Source organism: Hypanus sabinus, chromosome 3, assembly GCF_030144855.1.
Source record: "Hypanus sabinus isolate sHypSab1 chromosome 3, sHypSab1.hap1, whole genome shotgun sequence".
NCBI lineage: Eukaryota > Metazoa > Chordata > Chondrichthyes > Myliobatiformes > Dasyatidae > Hypanus > Hypanus sabinus.
The window spans coordinates 53,143,794-53,159,411 of NC_082708.1; the positions used below are offsets into that span (position 1 = coordinate 53,143,794).

General features: G+C 39.0%; 2 protein-coding genes across 5 annotated transcripts in view; one reads left to right on the top strand and one right to left on the bottom strand.

Annotated features, from left to right (window-relative positions):
- Nucleotides 1-5,347: 5,347 nt before the first annotated feature.
- sowahca (sosondowah ankyrin repeat domain family Ca) lies at nt 5,348-10,311 on the bottom strand. Its single transcript, XM_059964347.1, has one exon. It carries the CDS (start codon nt 10,156-10,158, stop codon nt 8,173-8,175), a length of 1,986 nt encoding a protein of 661 aa, XP_059820330.1. The 5' UTR covers nt 10,159-10,311; the 3' UTR covers nt 5,348-8,172.
- Nucleotides 10,312-10,351: 40 nt separating this feature from the next.
- Nucleotides 10,352-15,618, top strand: part of septin10 (septin 10) — a 54,554-nt gene continuing 49,287 nt past the window's right edge. The window contains exons 1-3 of one of the 4 annotated variants that reach the window (XM_059964349.1): nt 10,352-10,459; nt 10,549-10,715; nt 11,836-11,903. In XM_059964349.1, coding sequence (XP_059820332.1) covers nt 11,850-11,903 — 54 coding nt within the window. In that variant the 5' untranslated portion in view covers nt 10,352-10,459; nt 10,549-10,715; nt 11,836-11,849. Of the gene's footprint in view, nt 10,460-10,504; nt 10,716-11,835; nt 11,904-15,618 lie in introns of those variants that run through there. The other 3 variants (XM_059964348.1, XM_059964351.1, XM_059964350.1) reach the window with 3 other exon arrangements.

The following is a 15,618-nucleotide window of genomic DNA, read 5'->3' on the forward strand; positions in this document are numbered from 1 at the left end:
AGAGCAGAGATCAGATTTTAAAGACAGCAATAGAAGGATTTGTAAAAGAATACTCCAATGAATTAAATGCACCTTCCCAAGATCAAGATGCACAAACTAGAAGAAAAGAAGAAAGGTGTTCAGAGCTGTCAGAGCTAGTTCCTGCAATCTCGGAAACAATTCCTACAACCACTGAGGAGGAGGCCCGAAAACCCAAGATTGTTTTCACAGCCCCAGGTCTCATCTGCCAAGCAGAGTGATTCCCCCTTGCAGCCGACAAGAGTAGCAAATCCTCCACAGCGATTTTATATATATATATACACACACACACATATACACATACATACAAACACACACACACATGCTTCAAGCACTTACTTCCAAGAGTAAAAACTCCTGCTTCTGACATCTCCTTCAAACTTTTCACCACTCACTTAAAAGGATATCCTTTAATAAAAAACAATGTTTCAATCATTTTTACACACAAGAATTTCTACAGATGCTGGAATTCCAGAGCCACACGTACACAAAATACTGGAGGAACTCAGCAGGTCAGGCAGCACCTATGGAAATGAACAATCAATGTTTCGCACTGAGACTGTTCTTCAGGACTTCATTTTTACATATTGTGTCAGTTTGTTTCCCTTCTAAAATTCTAGTTGATTTTGAAATATCAATTTTTTAAAAATTTTCTATTTCATGCTATATTTTCAATCTACTTATTAAGGGATCTCACCTCTTCATTTCCATTTGGTATATAAGTAATTATATGTCTATTTAAATTCTATTATGACCAATCTATAATAGAATGTAATCATGACAAAGATTTAAAATCTGATTGATACTAATATTAGAAAACCAAACTTTCAGACCAAAAATATTCTGCTTCTCAATCAATTCATCCATCTATGCAAAGTAAACTTCCTAGAATTTGGCAAGACACTGCCATAAATCCTACATCTTAACTGAGACCATGCGTATTAAAACGGATAATTTCAAATAATCACAAATCTTGACTTCAGGAAAGCGAAGACATCATTATAAATTGCATATGTTGGTAATGATCCTAGATTTATTTGGTTCATTTGCAATATTTGGTGAATCAGTTTAATTTACAGTTCTCAATTATATGTATTCATTACAATTAAAGCAAGTATTCTCTCAATTAACCATCAACATCCCAGACTAAAACAAAAGTAATTCTTTTCAAATACAGACACACAAGATTCTGTAATTGCTGGAAATCTTGAGCAAAAGACAAAGTGCTGAAGGAACTCAGTAGATCAGAAGGCAAGAGGGAAATGTCCCAAATAAGGGTGTTAACCCAAAATGTCAACTGTTGATTTCCCTCAACAGATGCTGCCTAACTACTGTTCCTTCAGCATTTTAGTGGGTGTTGCTCTTTTCAAACACAATCAAACTCCTATGGGAGTTTGTAATTTGCCCATATCAGCAATAGTCATCGCTTGTGTCTTGAATCCGGTAAGAGGGACATCAGACGATAGCCTTTATTATTATTTATCTATTCTTTCCTTGTACTTTACCAAATGCACAATTTCCTAACTACGTCAGAGCTCTATAGAAAAGAGTGACCATGATTTTCATGTGAATAGTCACCGAATCACAGAAAAGATTAGTAGCAGAGCCTGCCCTACTTGGACTCATCTTTCACAAGGGTGGATTTCTAAAAGAAATCATGATTAAGAATTCGGAACAGAGTACTGGCTGTTGTACAATTCTCTTACAAGCAGCATTAAGAAGAAACAGAATCAGCTCTGAGCCACATGCCCCCTTTAGCCTAATCTGCCATTCAAGTCTATTTTCCTACTCTTCATTGTTCAAAATTCTACTAACCTTGGCCTTGAAATATACCGAGTTACTGTATAACAACAGACCTCTGTGGTAGAACAATCCGAAGGTTCACAGCCACCTGAATTCATATATTAGTTGACCAATCAATTAACCATACACCACTCAAAATGAACATTTTCTTGTTCTACAATACAGAGGTAGGAAACAAATCTATGCATTATCAAAATAAAAAACAGTATTACTGTAAAGAATGCTGTTCCTCAAGGATATGACAATATGTTGTATAGAAATCTAAGCACATTTCTTCTGCTTTTGTTGAAGGAACAAATTAAAACATGGGTTTGAAGTCTGTTTCTTCAGAAAGCAACATCTTGGTGCCAGAACATTATCTAGACTAAAAAGGTTGTCCTCAGCTAATAAAAACCTTGAGTACATAATTTAAAGAAATCTGTGGAATATGTGTGGCAATGTAAGTCTTTATTACATTATAGTTCCATACCTCAAGATCAATTTGTTGAGCTTTTTGAGAATTTCTCCATTTCTAGCATCCAATATGTTGAGCTGTGGCTGGACACAACATAACTGGAATTACCCACACCGAGTATCAAGTAGAATTTCCTCACTGCTGGCTACTGCACAAGGTATGACTAGCGGCAGCATGTCTACACATGCCAGCAAACAGAAAGGAACATAGCCTCAAACTAGTCTGCAGTCTGTCCAGTTCTGGATAAATGATTTATTATTTTATTAAATGGTCCTACAGCAGTCTGTTCAAATATGCCTCTTGATACGTCCCATAGCTAATTTCAGGATATTCCTTAGCAATGTCATGACTAACGCAGAAAAGCAAAACAGGTGAACTTACTTTAAGGTCTTAATTTCAGATACTAAAATTTTAGTAAAATATCAAAGCAAATATGCAGACTGTTAAATTTGCAACATTAAATATTTAAAAAGATTAGATCTATTAAGCTTTCTTTACCTGCTACATACATATTGTAGTTTCCTGCAATACTACAGATTCTACAGTCATGTAGTTGCTAATACGTGAATTCAGGTTTTCATTTCTCTTTACCATTGAACATATCCCTTCATTGAAAGGGAATGCTGAACTATCGAGCTTTATTCTTTGGTCCTGTCCCAGGAAAAAATGATTTAAGTTACTGTGCTGCGATAAATGAGATTACTCTTATAACAATATAGGATGAAGTTTTGGTGTACCAGGAAGCACATGATAAATAAGCTGATATGCATGATAAAATCAGAAAGGTTTCCTTAGGACATCTTCCCTGACAAATCTATTGAAATACTTTGAAGAAGTAACAAGCAAGAAAGACAAAGGAGAATAGGTGGATGGTATTTAATTGGATTTTCAGAAGGCCTTTTACAAGGTGCTACACCTGAGGTTGCTAGAAAAGATAGGAACCCATGGTATTACAGGAAAGGTGCGAGCAATGATGGGCTGACTAGCAGGAGGCAAAGAGTGGGAATAAAGGGAACCTTTTCTGATTAGCTGCAGTGACTAGTGATGTTCTGCAGGGGTCAGGTTTGGCACTGCTTTTTTTACATTTTCTGTTAATGATCTGGATTGTGGGCTTTGTGACTAAGTTTGTGGATAACACAATGATAGTTGGAATGGCAGATAGCTTTGAGGAAGCAGGGAGTCTGCAGACTGAGTTGGATAGGTTGCGGAAATGGGCAAGTAAGTGGGAGATGGAATGCGATGTGGGGTCATGCACTTTGGTAGAAAGAACAAAGGTGTAGACTATTTTCTAAATGGGGAGACAGTTCAGAAATCAAAGGTGCAAGTGGACTTGGATGCCTTAGTGTAGGATTCCAGAAAGGTTAACTTACAGGTTGAGACAGTAGTAAGGAAAGCAAATAGAATGTTTGCATTTGCTTCAAGAGGACTATAATATAAAAGCAAGGATGTAATACTGAGACATTTTAAGGTGGTAGTCAGACCACACATGGAGTACAGGTGTCCTCTGCTTTACAAATGTTTGCTTTACACCACTTCACTTCTACAAAAGACCTACATTAGTAACTACATTGTAATTAGTTTTCACATTACAAGGAGGAATTTTGCTTTTACAAATTTTTTTCCATATAATGGTTCTTCGCTTTACACCATCTCAGCTTAAGAACGGTTTCATAGGAATACTCTACTTTTGTAAAGTTGGGGGGGGGCACCTTTATTGTGAGAAGTTTTGAGCTAGTGTCTAGGGAAGAATGTGCTGGCATTGGAGAGAATCGAGTGAGTTTATGAGAATGGTGTCAATGATGAAAAGGTTAAATGTATGATGGCTCTGGGCCAGCACTTGGTGAAATTTAGAAGGAAATGAGGAGATCTCATTGAAACATACCAAATATTGAAAGGCCTATATGGAGTAGACATCGAGAGGATGTTTCTATTAGTTTCAGAATAAAAGGACATTCCTTTTGAACAGAGATGAGGAGGAATTTGTTTAGCTGGAGGGTGGTGAATCTGTATAAGTCATTGCTACAGATGGCTGGTCATTGGGTATATTTAAAGCAGTAGTTGAGAGGTTCTTGTTGGATAAGGATATCCAAGGAGAAAAGGCAGAAGAATATGGTTCAGAGAGAAAAATAAATCAGCCATGATTGAATGGTGGAGCAGACTTGATTGGCTGAATGGCCTAATTTGCTTCTGTGTCTTATAACAAAGAGCAGTAGAGCAAATAGTGATCGTAAACACAAAATACTCTGCAGATGCTGGGGTCAAAGCAATACACACAACACTCTGGAGGAACTCAGCAATTCTCCAACTTCTGGTAATTCCCTCCCCCTTCCATCCCCCATCCTGGTTTCACTCTGCCTCCTCCTCCAGCTGCCTATCACCTCCCTCATGGTTCCGCCTTCTTCTACTGCCCAAAGTGCTTTCCCCTTACATTCCTTCTCCACCTCTCCTGCCTATCCCCTCCCTGCTCCCTCTCCCCCACCCCTTGACCTTTCCCCTTACTGGTTTTTCACCTGGCACCTACCAGCCTTCTCCTTCCCACCCTCCCCCCACCTTCTTTATAGGGCCCCTTCCCCCTCCCTCTTTAAGTCCTGACTAAGGGTCTCGGCCCGAAAAGTTGACTGTTCATTTCCATGGTTGCTGCCCAACCTACTGAGTTCCTCCAGTGTGTTGAGCAGATAGTGATGCTGTCTCATAGATGCAGGGACTCAGATTTGGTCCAGGCTTCAAGTGCATCCTATGTGAAGTTTGCACTTACTCCCTGTGACTACAAGTTTCTTCTTTATGCTCTAGTCACTTACCACATCTCAAAAGGGTTAACAGGTAAATTAACCCTGCAGTTGATGAGGCAAAAGAATCAAAAGGGAAATGACAGGCACGTGAGAGAGAGAATAAATTTCTGGAAACAAAAAAAAAGACAAGAATTGCTCTGCTAACATTGAAAGATTTGAATGGCCTCCTGTGTCTGGTAAATAATATAAAAGACACTTCCAACCCAGGGTGGATTTATATTTGTCTATCAGAGGCAACTGTGTGTATGACATAATCCTCAAATGCAACATTTTATGTCAATCATGGTTTACACAGAATTTTATTTATTTCATTATTTAGTAATAAAATAGCAACACATTAGTAAACAAAGCATATTTTACCTCGAGATGATTCACATGTGCAGTTATGTTTACAAATAGCAAGTATTATTTTGTTTTGAATACAAAAGCAAACAAAATGCATTCAAGTTCTCCATCCTTTTCCAAACACAAAACTCGTATGGCACCCACTGAAGTATAAAAGAAATGTGGTACTGTTATAATACAGTCCAGCTACATCACTGCTTTCCAAGTATTAGATTATCACTTATTCTGTTATATAAATTATTCAAATGTCAAGTCTTTCCTTTTTTAAAACAAAGATACATCTTTTATAAATCTAAATTATAAGTTTTGCATATGGAATGTAGTAGTTCACTATTCTGCTGGTCTTCCTAATTTGTTTGATCCAATACTAACCACACATCAGTAACATGATAGCTATGAAGATGACAATAAAAAGTAAAACAAAATCCCACAGCAGCTTGCTTATTACAGATACTAGCCTCAGTATGGCTAGTCATACCCTGATTCCATTGCCAGCCAGCCTTCCTTCTCTTTCACTCAAAAACTGATGGGTCCTGCTGCCAGTCCTGATCTGACTATCATTCTATACCAGAAAATACCAGACAACAAATTGGCTTCATCTTGGCTTTCTTAAGTGAATGTATTTATCATTAGTGATCATTAATATGTTTCTTTCCCCACGATAGTCAAGCTTAAAATTTCTGATCAATTATAGTAAATACAAATGTAGATTATAGTTCAATCTGTTCTTCCCAGGCAATGTCCTTAACATTACCTGCCATGTTATAATACAATAGTATTGATCTGTAATTTTTTCAGATCAACCATGTTATGTGTCTCAGAATAAAATTACAGAAAACAGTGTTTAATTTTACAGTGTGAACCCAGCCTCAGTGGTATTCACTAGAGATCATCTCAAGCTCATCAGCCTATTCTGTTGGAAATTTATATGTAGGCAATAAGGATAAAATAAGTTGAATATAACTAAGTCAACAATAGTTTAGAACTTATGTCAACATTGTCACCTTATTTTATGAACAAATATGACTATTCCAAGGGCTACTAAAGCATTGAAAATATTTTTAAGTTTCAGACATTCAAAAAATATTTAATTGTATTTTCTTAATCAGAGAGCTTTTTTCAGTGCTACATACAACTCACCAGAAGTGTTATGTGGGGATAAGTTCAACTATATCATTTAGTTCAATGACTACACAGTATGTCTAACATTTATAATTAGTTTGACACTGTTCTTAAGGCTAAAGGATCTGTCAGGGATCTAAATAATAACTTGTAAGCAAAGCTTCTGTTCTGACATTTTCTAACCTTATCTATAATTTATAAATATTTCCACTTCACTATAGTCAGCCAAAGTTCCTATTGCATGAGAGGTTATTGATTTCTCAATGCAGACCAGGTTGATAAAAGTCAGTATCAAATTAAAGACTTGCAATAAGTTCAAAGAAATTAAATTAAACATTAACAATTAGGGATACACAGCTTTCAATAAGTAGTTTACAAGATAAATTTGAGAACATTCAATTATTTCTTTCAATAACACTACCTGTCCACACTTCTTCTGATTCAAGTAAGCCTGAAATTAATGCACCATTTAATCTCATCAGCATTAGTTTTGAAAATTCATGGCTGGTTATTTTCAAGGCAGCATGAACAGGGCCAGCTGAGCCATATTCAGATGATTAACAAAGACCTTCAACTTATTCCCCCCAGCAGCACTAAAGGGTAGCTCAAGTTCAACAAAATATTGGCAACATTCCTTGCGAGCTACAAAAAATAAGGATTTCTCAGGATTTCAGCAGCATAATCTTTAATTTCACCAAGAAATATAAATTTTTAACTTAGTGTCTCAAACTGGTTGCAACACACGACATTTTAAACTATAATTTAAAAGAGCAAAACGCCTACCTTTAATATTGTCCTAATCTTGGAGAGAGTTTCTCCATATATTTTTATCTTATCCTAAATGGCTGAAAAAATCCTATAAAACCCAAAATCAATTAGAGGCTTTAAATTTACAAATCCTATAGATTAAAATTTAGTGTCACTTTACCTTAAAAGGACCATTCCCTACATAGAGTTACACATTATTTTATCATAAACAACTTATCACCATTAGTACATTTAAAGCAGCAAATCCAGTTATAAGTATGTTTGTAGCAGGTGCCCTTTAAGGTTAGAAATTTTGCAGCAATCAAGGAGTACCTTATATACCAAATTATGGCATTTCTAAAATGAATTTCTACATTTTCTTTAAACCACTCAAATTATTTCAATGTGCTTCACAAATACTTTCAACTGAACAACCTATAAACCAATGATGCAATCCATCACAATGTTTACCATACAATATCAACTCCACTCTTTTACTATGACATCTGCATTGGTCTCATTGATCTATAAAAATATTACATATACAAATTTAATTCCATTCCATCATAACGATCTCATTTTTTTGACATGGCAATTATGTTTCTAAATACTGTATAATGATTGAAAACAACAATTTCTGACAGACACAGATCTCAATTCAACGAAACAAGTGCAATTACTCCTGTTATTTGCAACATGCAACTCATTTATAAATGATAACTACAATTCATTCAAAGGCATCAAAGAAATGCACACCAATCTTTTTTACCCAAGGCAAAAATTTGAATTGACTTGATTAATAATCATGTTAATTGAAGTGTAACATACTTAAAAGGAAATTGTGTCTAATGTTAATCTGATTCTTCCTAGAATTCTTTTTTGCTTCTAATGTCTTTATCCAAAAATAGTTGACTTAGGTCTAAGTTTCAATGCACTTTTAGGATCTCTTTGATCACCTTGTCCTCCAAGTGAAGACGAAGACTGAATAATCTGTGTTTTAAACCTTATTCTATTGAACTTTATCTTATTAGCTGAAGTTTTCCGGTTGACTACTTTTGAAGGGGCGCCATCATAATAAACCTCTTCATCAGGAGCACTGGTCAATTTGTATGTCAAATTGGCGGGAAGAACTTTCGATATTCTCCAACGCCCATTTGAATTCTGTAATGAGCTTTCTGGGTCAGTGCTCCTAGCTGCACCAATGAGATTCCTCAACTCTTCAGAAATGTTTTGGCCCAGGTACTGCCACGCTTTTTTCCCACTGTAGTCCCTAATATCTACATCAGCATCATATGCACCAGACAGCAGTTTCACTACTTCTGTATGTCCATGAATGGCAGCCAAATGCAAAGGAGTGTAGCCACCACTAGATCGAGTATTAATATTGAGCGGAATGTCATGTTTTCTTGCATAATTGACAAGCATTGCCAACAATTCAGGTTTACCGTGTTTTGCTGCCCAGTGAATGCACGTAAATCCAGTGACAAAATCTTTCCACGTGATTAGGCTAGGATCAGCTGCCAGTAATGTCTCGATACTATCCCACTTCCCTTCCGAAGCATGCAACATCCACTCATGTTCCAAGGGATCAAGTGCTACTGACCCACCATCTTCCTCGTCCAGTTTTGAGGATGTCAAAGAGGAGGAGTCTGTATCGCTTCTACCAAATCCAAAATCTCCCTGGTTAATATTTGGGAAAACAGCAGAGTTGCTGTAAACAACACTATGCCTTAGTTGGGGTGAACCGCTGATCATTAATTCTCTAAAATTTTTCCTGCTTGATCTGGGTGTACTTAAGCTTTCACTATTAACACCAGACACATCGTTCGAGTTCTCGCATGTGTTTCCTTCATCACAGACGCTGCTCGACCGATTTACCGCCAGACTGCGCTGTAAACGCTTTCGCGAAGACCTTCTGGTATTAACATCAGGGCTCGTCTTGACTTGAGTGGGGGGAAAGTTGCCGTGAAATGTGGATAATCTTACATTGTCATTCTTCGGTTTTATGCAGTGTGCGCTAAAATCCATCTTCTCTGTTTCCTTAGATGTCGGTAACTGTTTTGCGGGGCATTCAGACAACGTCCAAATTTCTGTACTCTTTCCATCACTGTCAGGTTTTGAGATGTTCAGTAAATTACAGGTATCGACGAGAAGATCTGCACCATCTTTAACATTTGGAACAGCTTGGCTGAAATCTAAGCTTGCGTCCAAATTAGCACTTGCTTGAAAGGATTCGGTCACCAATTTTGTTACATGTTTATGTTCCGCTTGAACGTGACTCCCCCCTTTTATGTCGATATTTGACACGGTTGAATTGCTATTCGAATAAATCCCAGGTTTGGAAGTGTCATTTGTATGGGCGTGCCATGTTATTCGCCCATCTTGTTGAATGCTACACTGCTCCACAGCTACACTCTGATTACTTTCGCTGCATTCTTTAGCGCACGAGTTATCCAAACTGCTGCATTCAGCCTCTGGGGTTAAGACCGACTCGGAAGCTTCCATCAAACTCTCATCACCGGAGCCTTGTTTCGGGGACTGTGCGGATGATTCGAAGCTGATTTCTGCACATTGCTTGTCACCATCTTCCATTGCACTGCCATCCTCTTTCTTTCCGTGACCCCAACCACCAGCAGACGCTTCAGACCAGTCCAATTTACCCCGGTACTTCTTTTTCAGACGTATGTACTTCACTCCTCCTTCTTGGACCACCAGCCCCACTTTGTTCACAAACTCTTTGAACAGTCCCCGAGCATTTTCCCTCGAGTTGGGGTCGTCCAAAAAAGCTCTGAAATATTCCAAGAGCTCCGTACTCTCTACCTTCCCTCCTTTCTCGTTAAGAAATTGCCACACAGCTTTCAAACTAAATTGCGTTGCCATTACAGACGCTTTTTAAAAGATTTTAGCAGCCGTTTCTTGAAGAGACTTGGCGTTGAAAGTAAAGGACATCATTATACCCGCCTTTTTTTTCTTTCCAGCCTATTTCCAGAATGAGTGCACACACAGTCGTCGATGTATTACCCTGTACCAGCTTGTCAGACACCTCCTCCCCTCCCCTCCTAGCAACCGATCACTTCCGGTCCCCTGCCAGCCGCCTGTCAATCAGGGATCAACCACCGAAACGTAGGGAGGGATGATGGCCAGAAAATAAGTGAATCGACGGGAAGTTTAGAGTAACCAGGTAGCTGTCACACCGGACTCTGCTTGGTGTGTGTGTGTAATCAATACAAATGGTGTTGCTTCTACTTTGAATGCTTTTGTTTGTTCCAGCGATGCGTGCTTTTCTTCCTCTGCTCTCCCCTGCCGGGTGAGCGAGATCTTGCCTCGCGCCCGGATCGCTGGCTCGCGCGTTCCAATCTCCACCCGTCACGGCTCGCGTTCGGGCTCGAGTTTAGTTTTCTTCTGCAATGGCTTCGGCTGAAATCGCCCGGCAGATGGTGAGCGACTCTCTTTCTTTCTTCACACCCTGCCTCTTTATTCGTTTCAATTGGCCTGGCCCCCGAGTGTCGTGCAATGTAATTCTACCAGGGCCAATAACTGGGTGTTGCCACTCGCTCGGGGGGGAGTTGAGTTGTAAATATTTGGACGTGCCGGTTCGAGTTTATTGTTACTTGTTGTGGGAGTTGATAATGATTTGATTGTTAGTTATGGAGAGTGCGAGATGGCAGCCGGAGGGACAGAGTTTTAAGAGTTTCAGTGACTCCGTGTAACGCATTTTTCTGTCTGAGAGAAGAATTCCAGGCAAGGGTGTAACTGGAAGTCTTTTTCCATTGCGGAGCAAACGAAACAAAAACTCACTCGACCTCGAATTTGAGCATTTGTGATGTTTCACGCAACTTCAGCCGAAATTTTCTTGGAGCATACTTGAAATGTTTGGGTTGGGGGAGCGAGATTAACTCACTCGTTAATTAAGTGGTATGCCGACTTCCTGATAAAGCCTGTAACGCCTGGGTGAGGCGGTGGTGATACTCTATGGAATGTGGGTTCCACTGGGCGGGGACTGGCCTTGGCTCGCTGTCCCATTCCGGACATAATATACTGTTATGAGCTGTGGATGCAGGCTCCCGACTTTTGGTCGATCTCTTATGTGACAAATATTTAGAATTGCATTTAATGCAGCCCAGTTTATTTTCCAAATAAAAACTTTTCTTAAGTTTGTCGATGCGGTTATTGCTCCAGTAGGTGCAATATTCCACAGGACATTTTATCAGTTTTAAAATCACAACTTGCTTAGGGATTGAGTTTATTGCCCGGTTTTAAAAGTGGAGATTTGCTCGCGTTTAAACTTTTTTCCAAGCGATTACGATTTGAGTAAACAGTGTTTATTGATATCTCATGAAATTTATTTTCCACATCTGTTGTGGTCCCTTCCCTTCTAAGATAGCAAGAGCGGAGTTACCCTGGTCCTTCCCAGTGTTTGTATTCAGCGAAATTTTTCTGTCTCCATGGTTCTGCCACCCTTTACAGCATTTTATAGAAATTTCTCCTTTATTGCCTACATGATCCATTCTCCATCTTTGCTTGTCACTTCATATCATATGGTGCTTTCCCCTACAGCCGCAGGAGGAGAAATGACTGTTCTTTTACCTCTTCTCACCATCCAGGGACCCAAACATTATTACCAGGTGAGGTAGTGATTCACTAGCACATCTTCCTGTCTAGTATACTGCATTCAGTATTCACAATGTCACCCCTTTTGCATTGAAAGAAAATCAAGCTCAGATTGGGTGATTGCTTTGAGGAACTCCTTCAGGACTGATGATAGTGCCACTTTGACTCACCATCTGACTCTGATGTCATGCAAGTTTAAGGAACAACATCTCATCTTCCTTCTGAGCATTGACAAACTCTAAGAGAAGCTTTTATGTTTGCAAAATGAGTTGCACTGAAAGTCCTGAGACCACTGATTACACAGCTAAAGTGCCTTTATCTGTTCCCACCTGCCTCATTGCTTCACTCTACCTGAGAAATGGTCTTTGTTCCACCCAGTGCCTCCTCCTCCTTTGCTTCCATGTAACATATTCTTTTTCTTCTTGGGTCTCATGAAGTTTTCCTTAACTGAAATGTTTCTCTTTCTGCTGATGCTGCTTGATCTATTTCATAGTTTTCAAGTAATTTTCATTTGTTTTTGTATTTACATCATTTGGCTCATTTTTTTTCTTATCCTACATGAACCTTATCATAAATAATGTTATGCAGATGAAGAAGCTTAATGTACTGGTTAACTGCTGCCATTATAACATTTCAATTTGGTCTTTCATTCCCTTTGTTCTATACATTCTCATCTTATCTTCTTCTGAAATCTAACTTGGGTATGCTTCTCAGTTCTGATGAAGAGTTGCAGACCCAAAACATTGACAGTTTGTCTTTCCACTTCCAGCATTTTACATTAACTTCTGATTTCCAGCATCTGCTTTTATTTTTTTTGTTTACATCAACTTTTCGGGGCAAGATCATGATAAACCTCAGGGATTTTAACATGAAAGTGGATTGGGAAAACCAGGTCAATACTGGACCTCAAGAGAAAGAATTTATAGAATGTCTAAGGGATGGCTTTTTAGAACAGCTTGTTTTTGAGCCTGCTATGGAATCAGCTATGCTGGATTGGGTGTTGTGCAATGATCCGAAGGTTATAAGAGAGCACAAGGTTGAGGAACCCTTGCGAAACAGTGATCACAATATGATTGAGTTCACTTTGAAATTTGGGAAGGAGAAACTAAAATCCAATGTGTCAGTATTTCAGTGGAATAAAGGACATTACAATGACCTGAGAGGGGAACTGGCCAAAGTTGACTGGAAAGGGACACTAGCGGGAAAGATAACAGAGCAGCAATAGCTGGATTTTCTGCAAAAAAAAATGAGGGAAGTGCAAGACAGATATATTCCAAATAAGAAGAAATTTTTGAATGGAAGGACACTACCATGGCTGACAAGTGAAGTCAGAGCCAAAGTAAAAGCAAAAGAGAGGGCATACAAAGAAGCCAAAGCTAGTGGGAAGATAGAGGATTGGGAGGCTTTTAAAAACTTGCAGAAGGAAGCTAAGGAAGTCATTAGGAAGGAAAAGATGAATTATGAAAGGAAGCTGGTGACTAATATCAAAGAAGATTACTAAAAGCTTTTTTAAGTATATAAAAGGTAAAAGAGAGTTGCAGGTAGATATAGGACCAATATAAAATGACACTGGAGATATTGTAATGAGAGATGAAGAAATAGCAGAGGATCTGAATGCATATTTTGCATCAGACTTCACAGTGGAAGACACCTACAGGATACTTAACATTCAAGAGTGTCAGGGAAGTGAAGTATGTGCAGTGAAAATTATGACTGAGCAGGTGCCGAGGAAGCTTAATGGTCTGAGGGTGGATAAATCTCCTGAACCTGATGGAGTTTACTCTCGGGTTCTTAAAGAAGTAGCTGGAGAGATTGCGGAGTCATTAATAATAATCTTTCAAGAATCGATGACTGGAAAATTGCAAATGTTACTCCGCTATTTAAGAAGGGTGGGAGGCAGCAGAAAGGAAACTATAGGCTTGTTAGCCTGACATCAGTGGTTGGGAAGTTGTTGGAATCGATTGTTAGGGATGAGATTACAGAGTATCTGGAGGCACACGATAAGGTAGGCCAAAGCCAACATGGTTTCCTGAAAGGAAAACCCTGACTGACAAACCTACTGCAATTCGTTGAGGAAATTACAAGCAGGGTAGACAGAGGAGATGCAGTAGATGTGGTGTACTTGGATTTTCAGAAGGAATTTGACAAGGTGCTGCACATGAGGCTGCTTAGTAAGATAAGAACCCATGGGAATTACAAGGAAGTTACTAGCATGGGTGGAGCATTGACTGATCGGCAGAAAACAAAGAGTGGGAATAAAGGGAGCCTATTCTGGATTGCTGCTGGTTACTAGTGGAGTTCCACAGTGGTCAGTGTTGGGACCACTGCTTTTTACGGTGTATGCCAACTACTTGGACTATGGGGTAAATGGATTTGTGGCTAAAACTGCCGATGATACAAAAATAGGTGGAGGAGTGGGTAGTATTGAGGAAACAGAGATCCTGCAGAGAGACTTAAGATAGTTAGGGGAATAGACAAAGAAGTGGCAAATGAAATACAATGTTGAAAAATATATGGTCATGCACTTTGGTGGAAGAAATAAATGGGCAGACTATTATTTAGATGGTGAGAGGATTCAAAATGCAAAGGTACAAAGGGACTTGGGAGTCCTTGTGCCGGATACCCTAAAGCTTAACCTCCAGGTTGAGTCGGTGGTGAAGAAGGCTAATGCAGTGTTGGCATTCATTTCTAGAGGTATAGAATATAAGAGCAGGGATGTGATGCTGAGGCTCTATAAGGCATTTGTGAAATGGCACTTGGAGTATTGTGTTCAGTTTTGGGCTCCTTATTTTAGAAAGGATGTACTGACATTGGAGAGGGTTCAGAGAAGATTCATGAGAATGATTCTAGGAATGAAAGGGTTGCTATAAGAGGAACGTCTGGCAGCTCTTGGGTTGTATTCCCTTGAGTTCAGGAGAATGAGGGGTCATCTCATAGAAACATTCCGATTGTCAAAAGATTTGAACAGATTAGATATGGCAAAGTTATTTCCCATAGCAGGAGAGTCTAGGACAAGAGGGCTTGACCTCAGAATTGAAGGACGTCCTTTTAGAACAGAGATGCGGAATAATTACTTTAGTCAGAGGGTAGTAAATCTGTGGAATTTGTTGCCGTGAGTGGCTGTGGAAGCCAAGTCATTGGGTGTATTTAAGACAGAGATAGATTTGCCAGGGTATCAAAGGGTGTGGGGTGAAGGCAGGGGAGTGGGAATGACTGGAAGAATTGGATCTGCCCATGATTAAATGGCGGAGCAGACTCGATGGGCTGAATTGCCTGCTTCTGCTCCTATATCTTATGGCCTTTTGCATAAAGTTGACTTTTTTGTTGTAGTCTGTTAATCAAAGTTTCTTTATTTTGATTGTTAAAAGTAACAGTGATTACTTTGTTACATTATGATTGTAATCAAGGCAGCCAATAATCCATTGAAGAAATTTTTAAAAACTGTAAATTCTCAGCAGTTCAATTATTATCACAGCAAAGAGATACAGTCAGGGTTATAACCCATAGTTTTTCTTTGGAAACTGTTTTTAGTTGTGGAAATGGTTAGAGAGAACAGTAGCAATCTTTCTCCTTGGATTGACAAGAGAGATTGAATAACATACATGGAGACAGTGCTGGCTGAGAGAAGCTGGTGAACCATCCCTTTTAAGACATCAGAAGAGAGGATGCCACTCTGGTTTAAAAGTTCATCAAAGGAAACGTGGCTTTCATCTCCCAATACTGTACTGC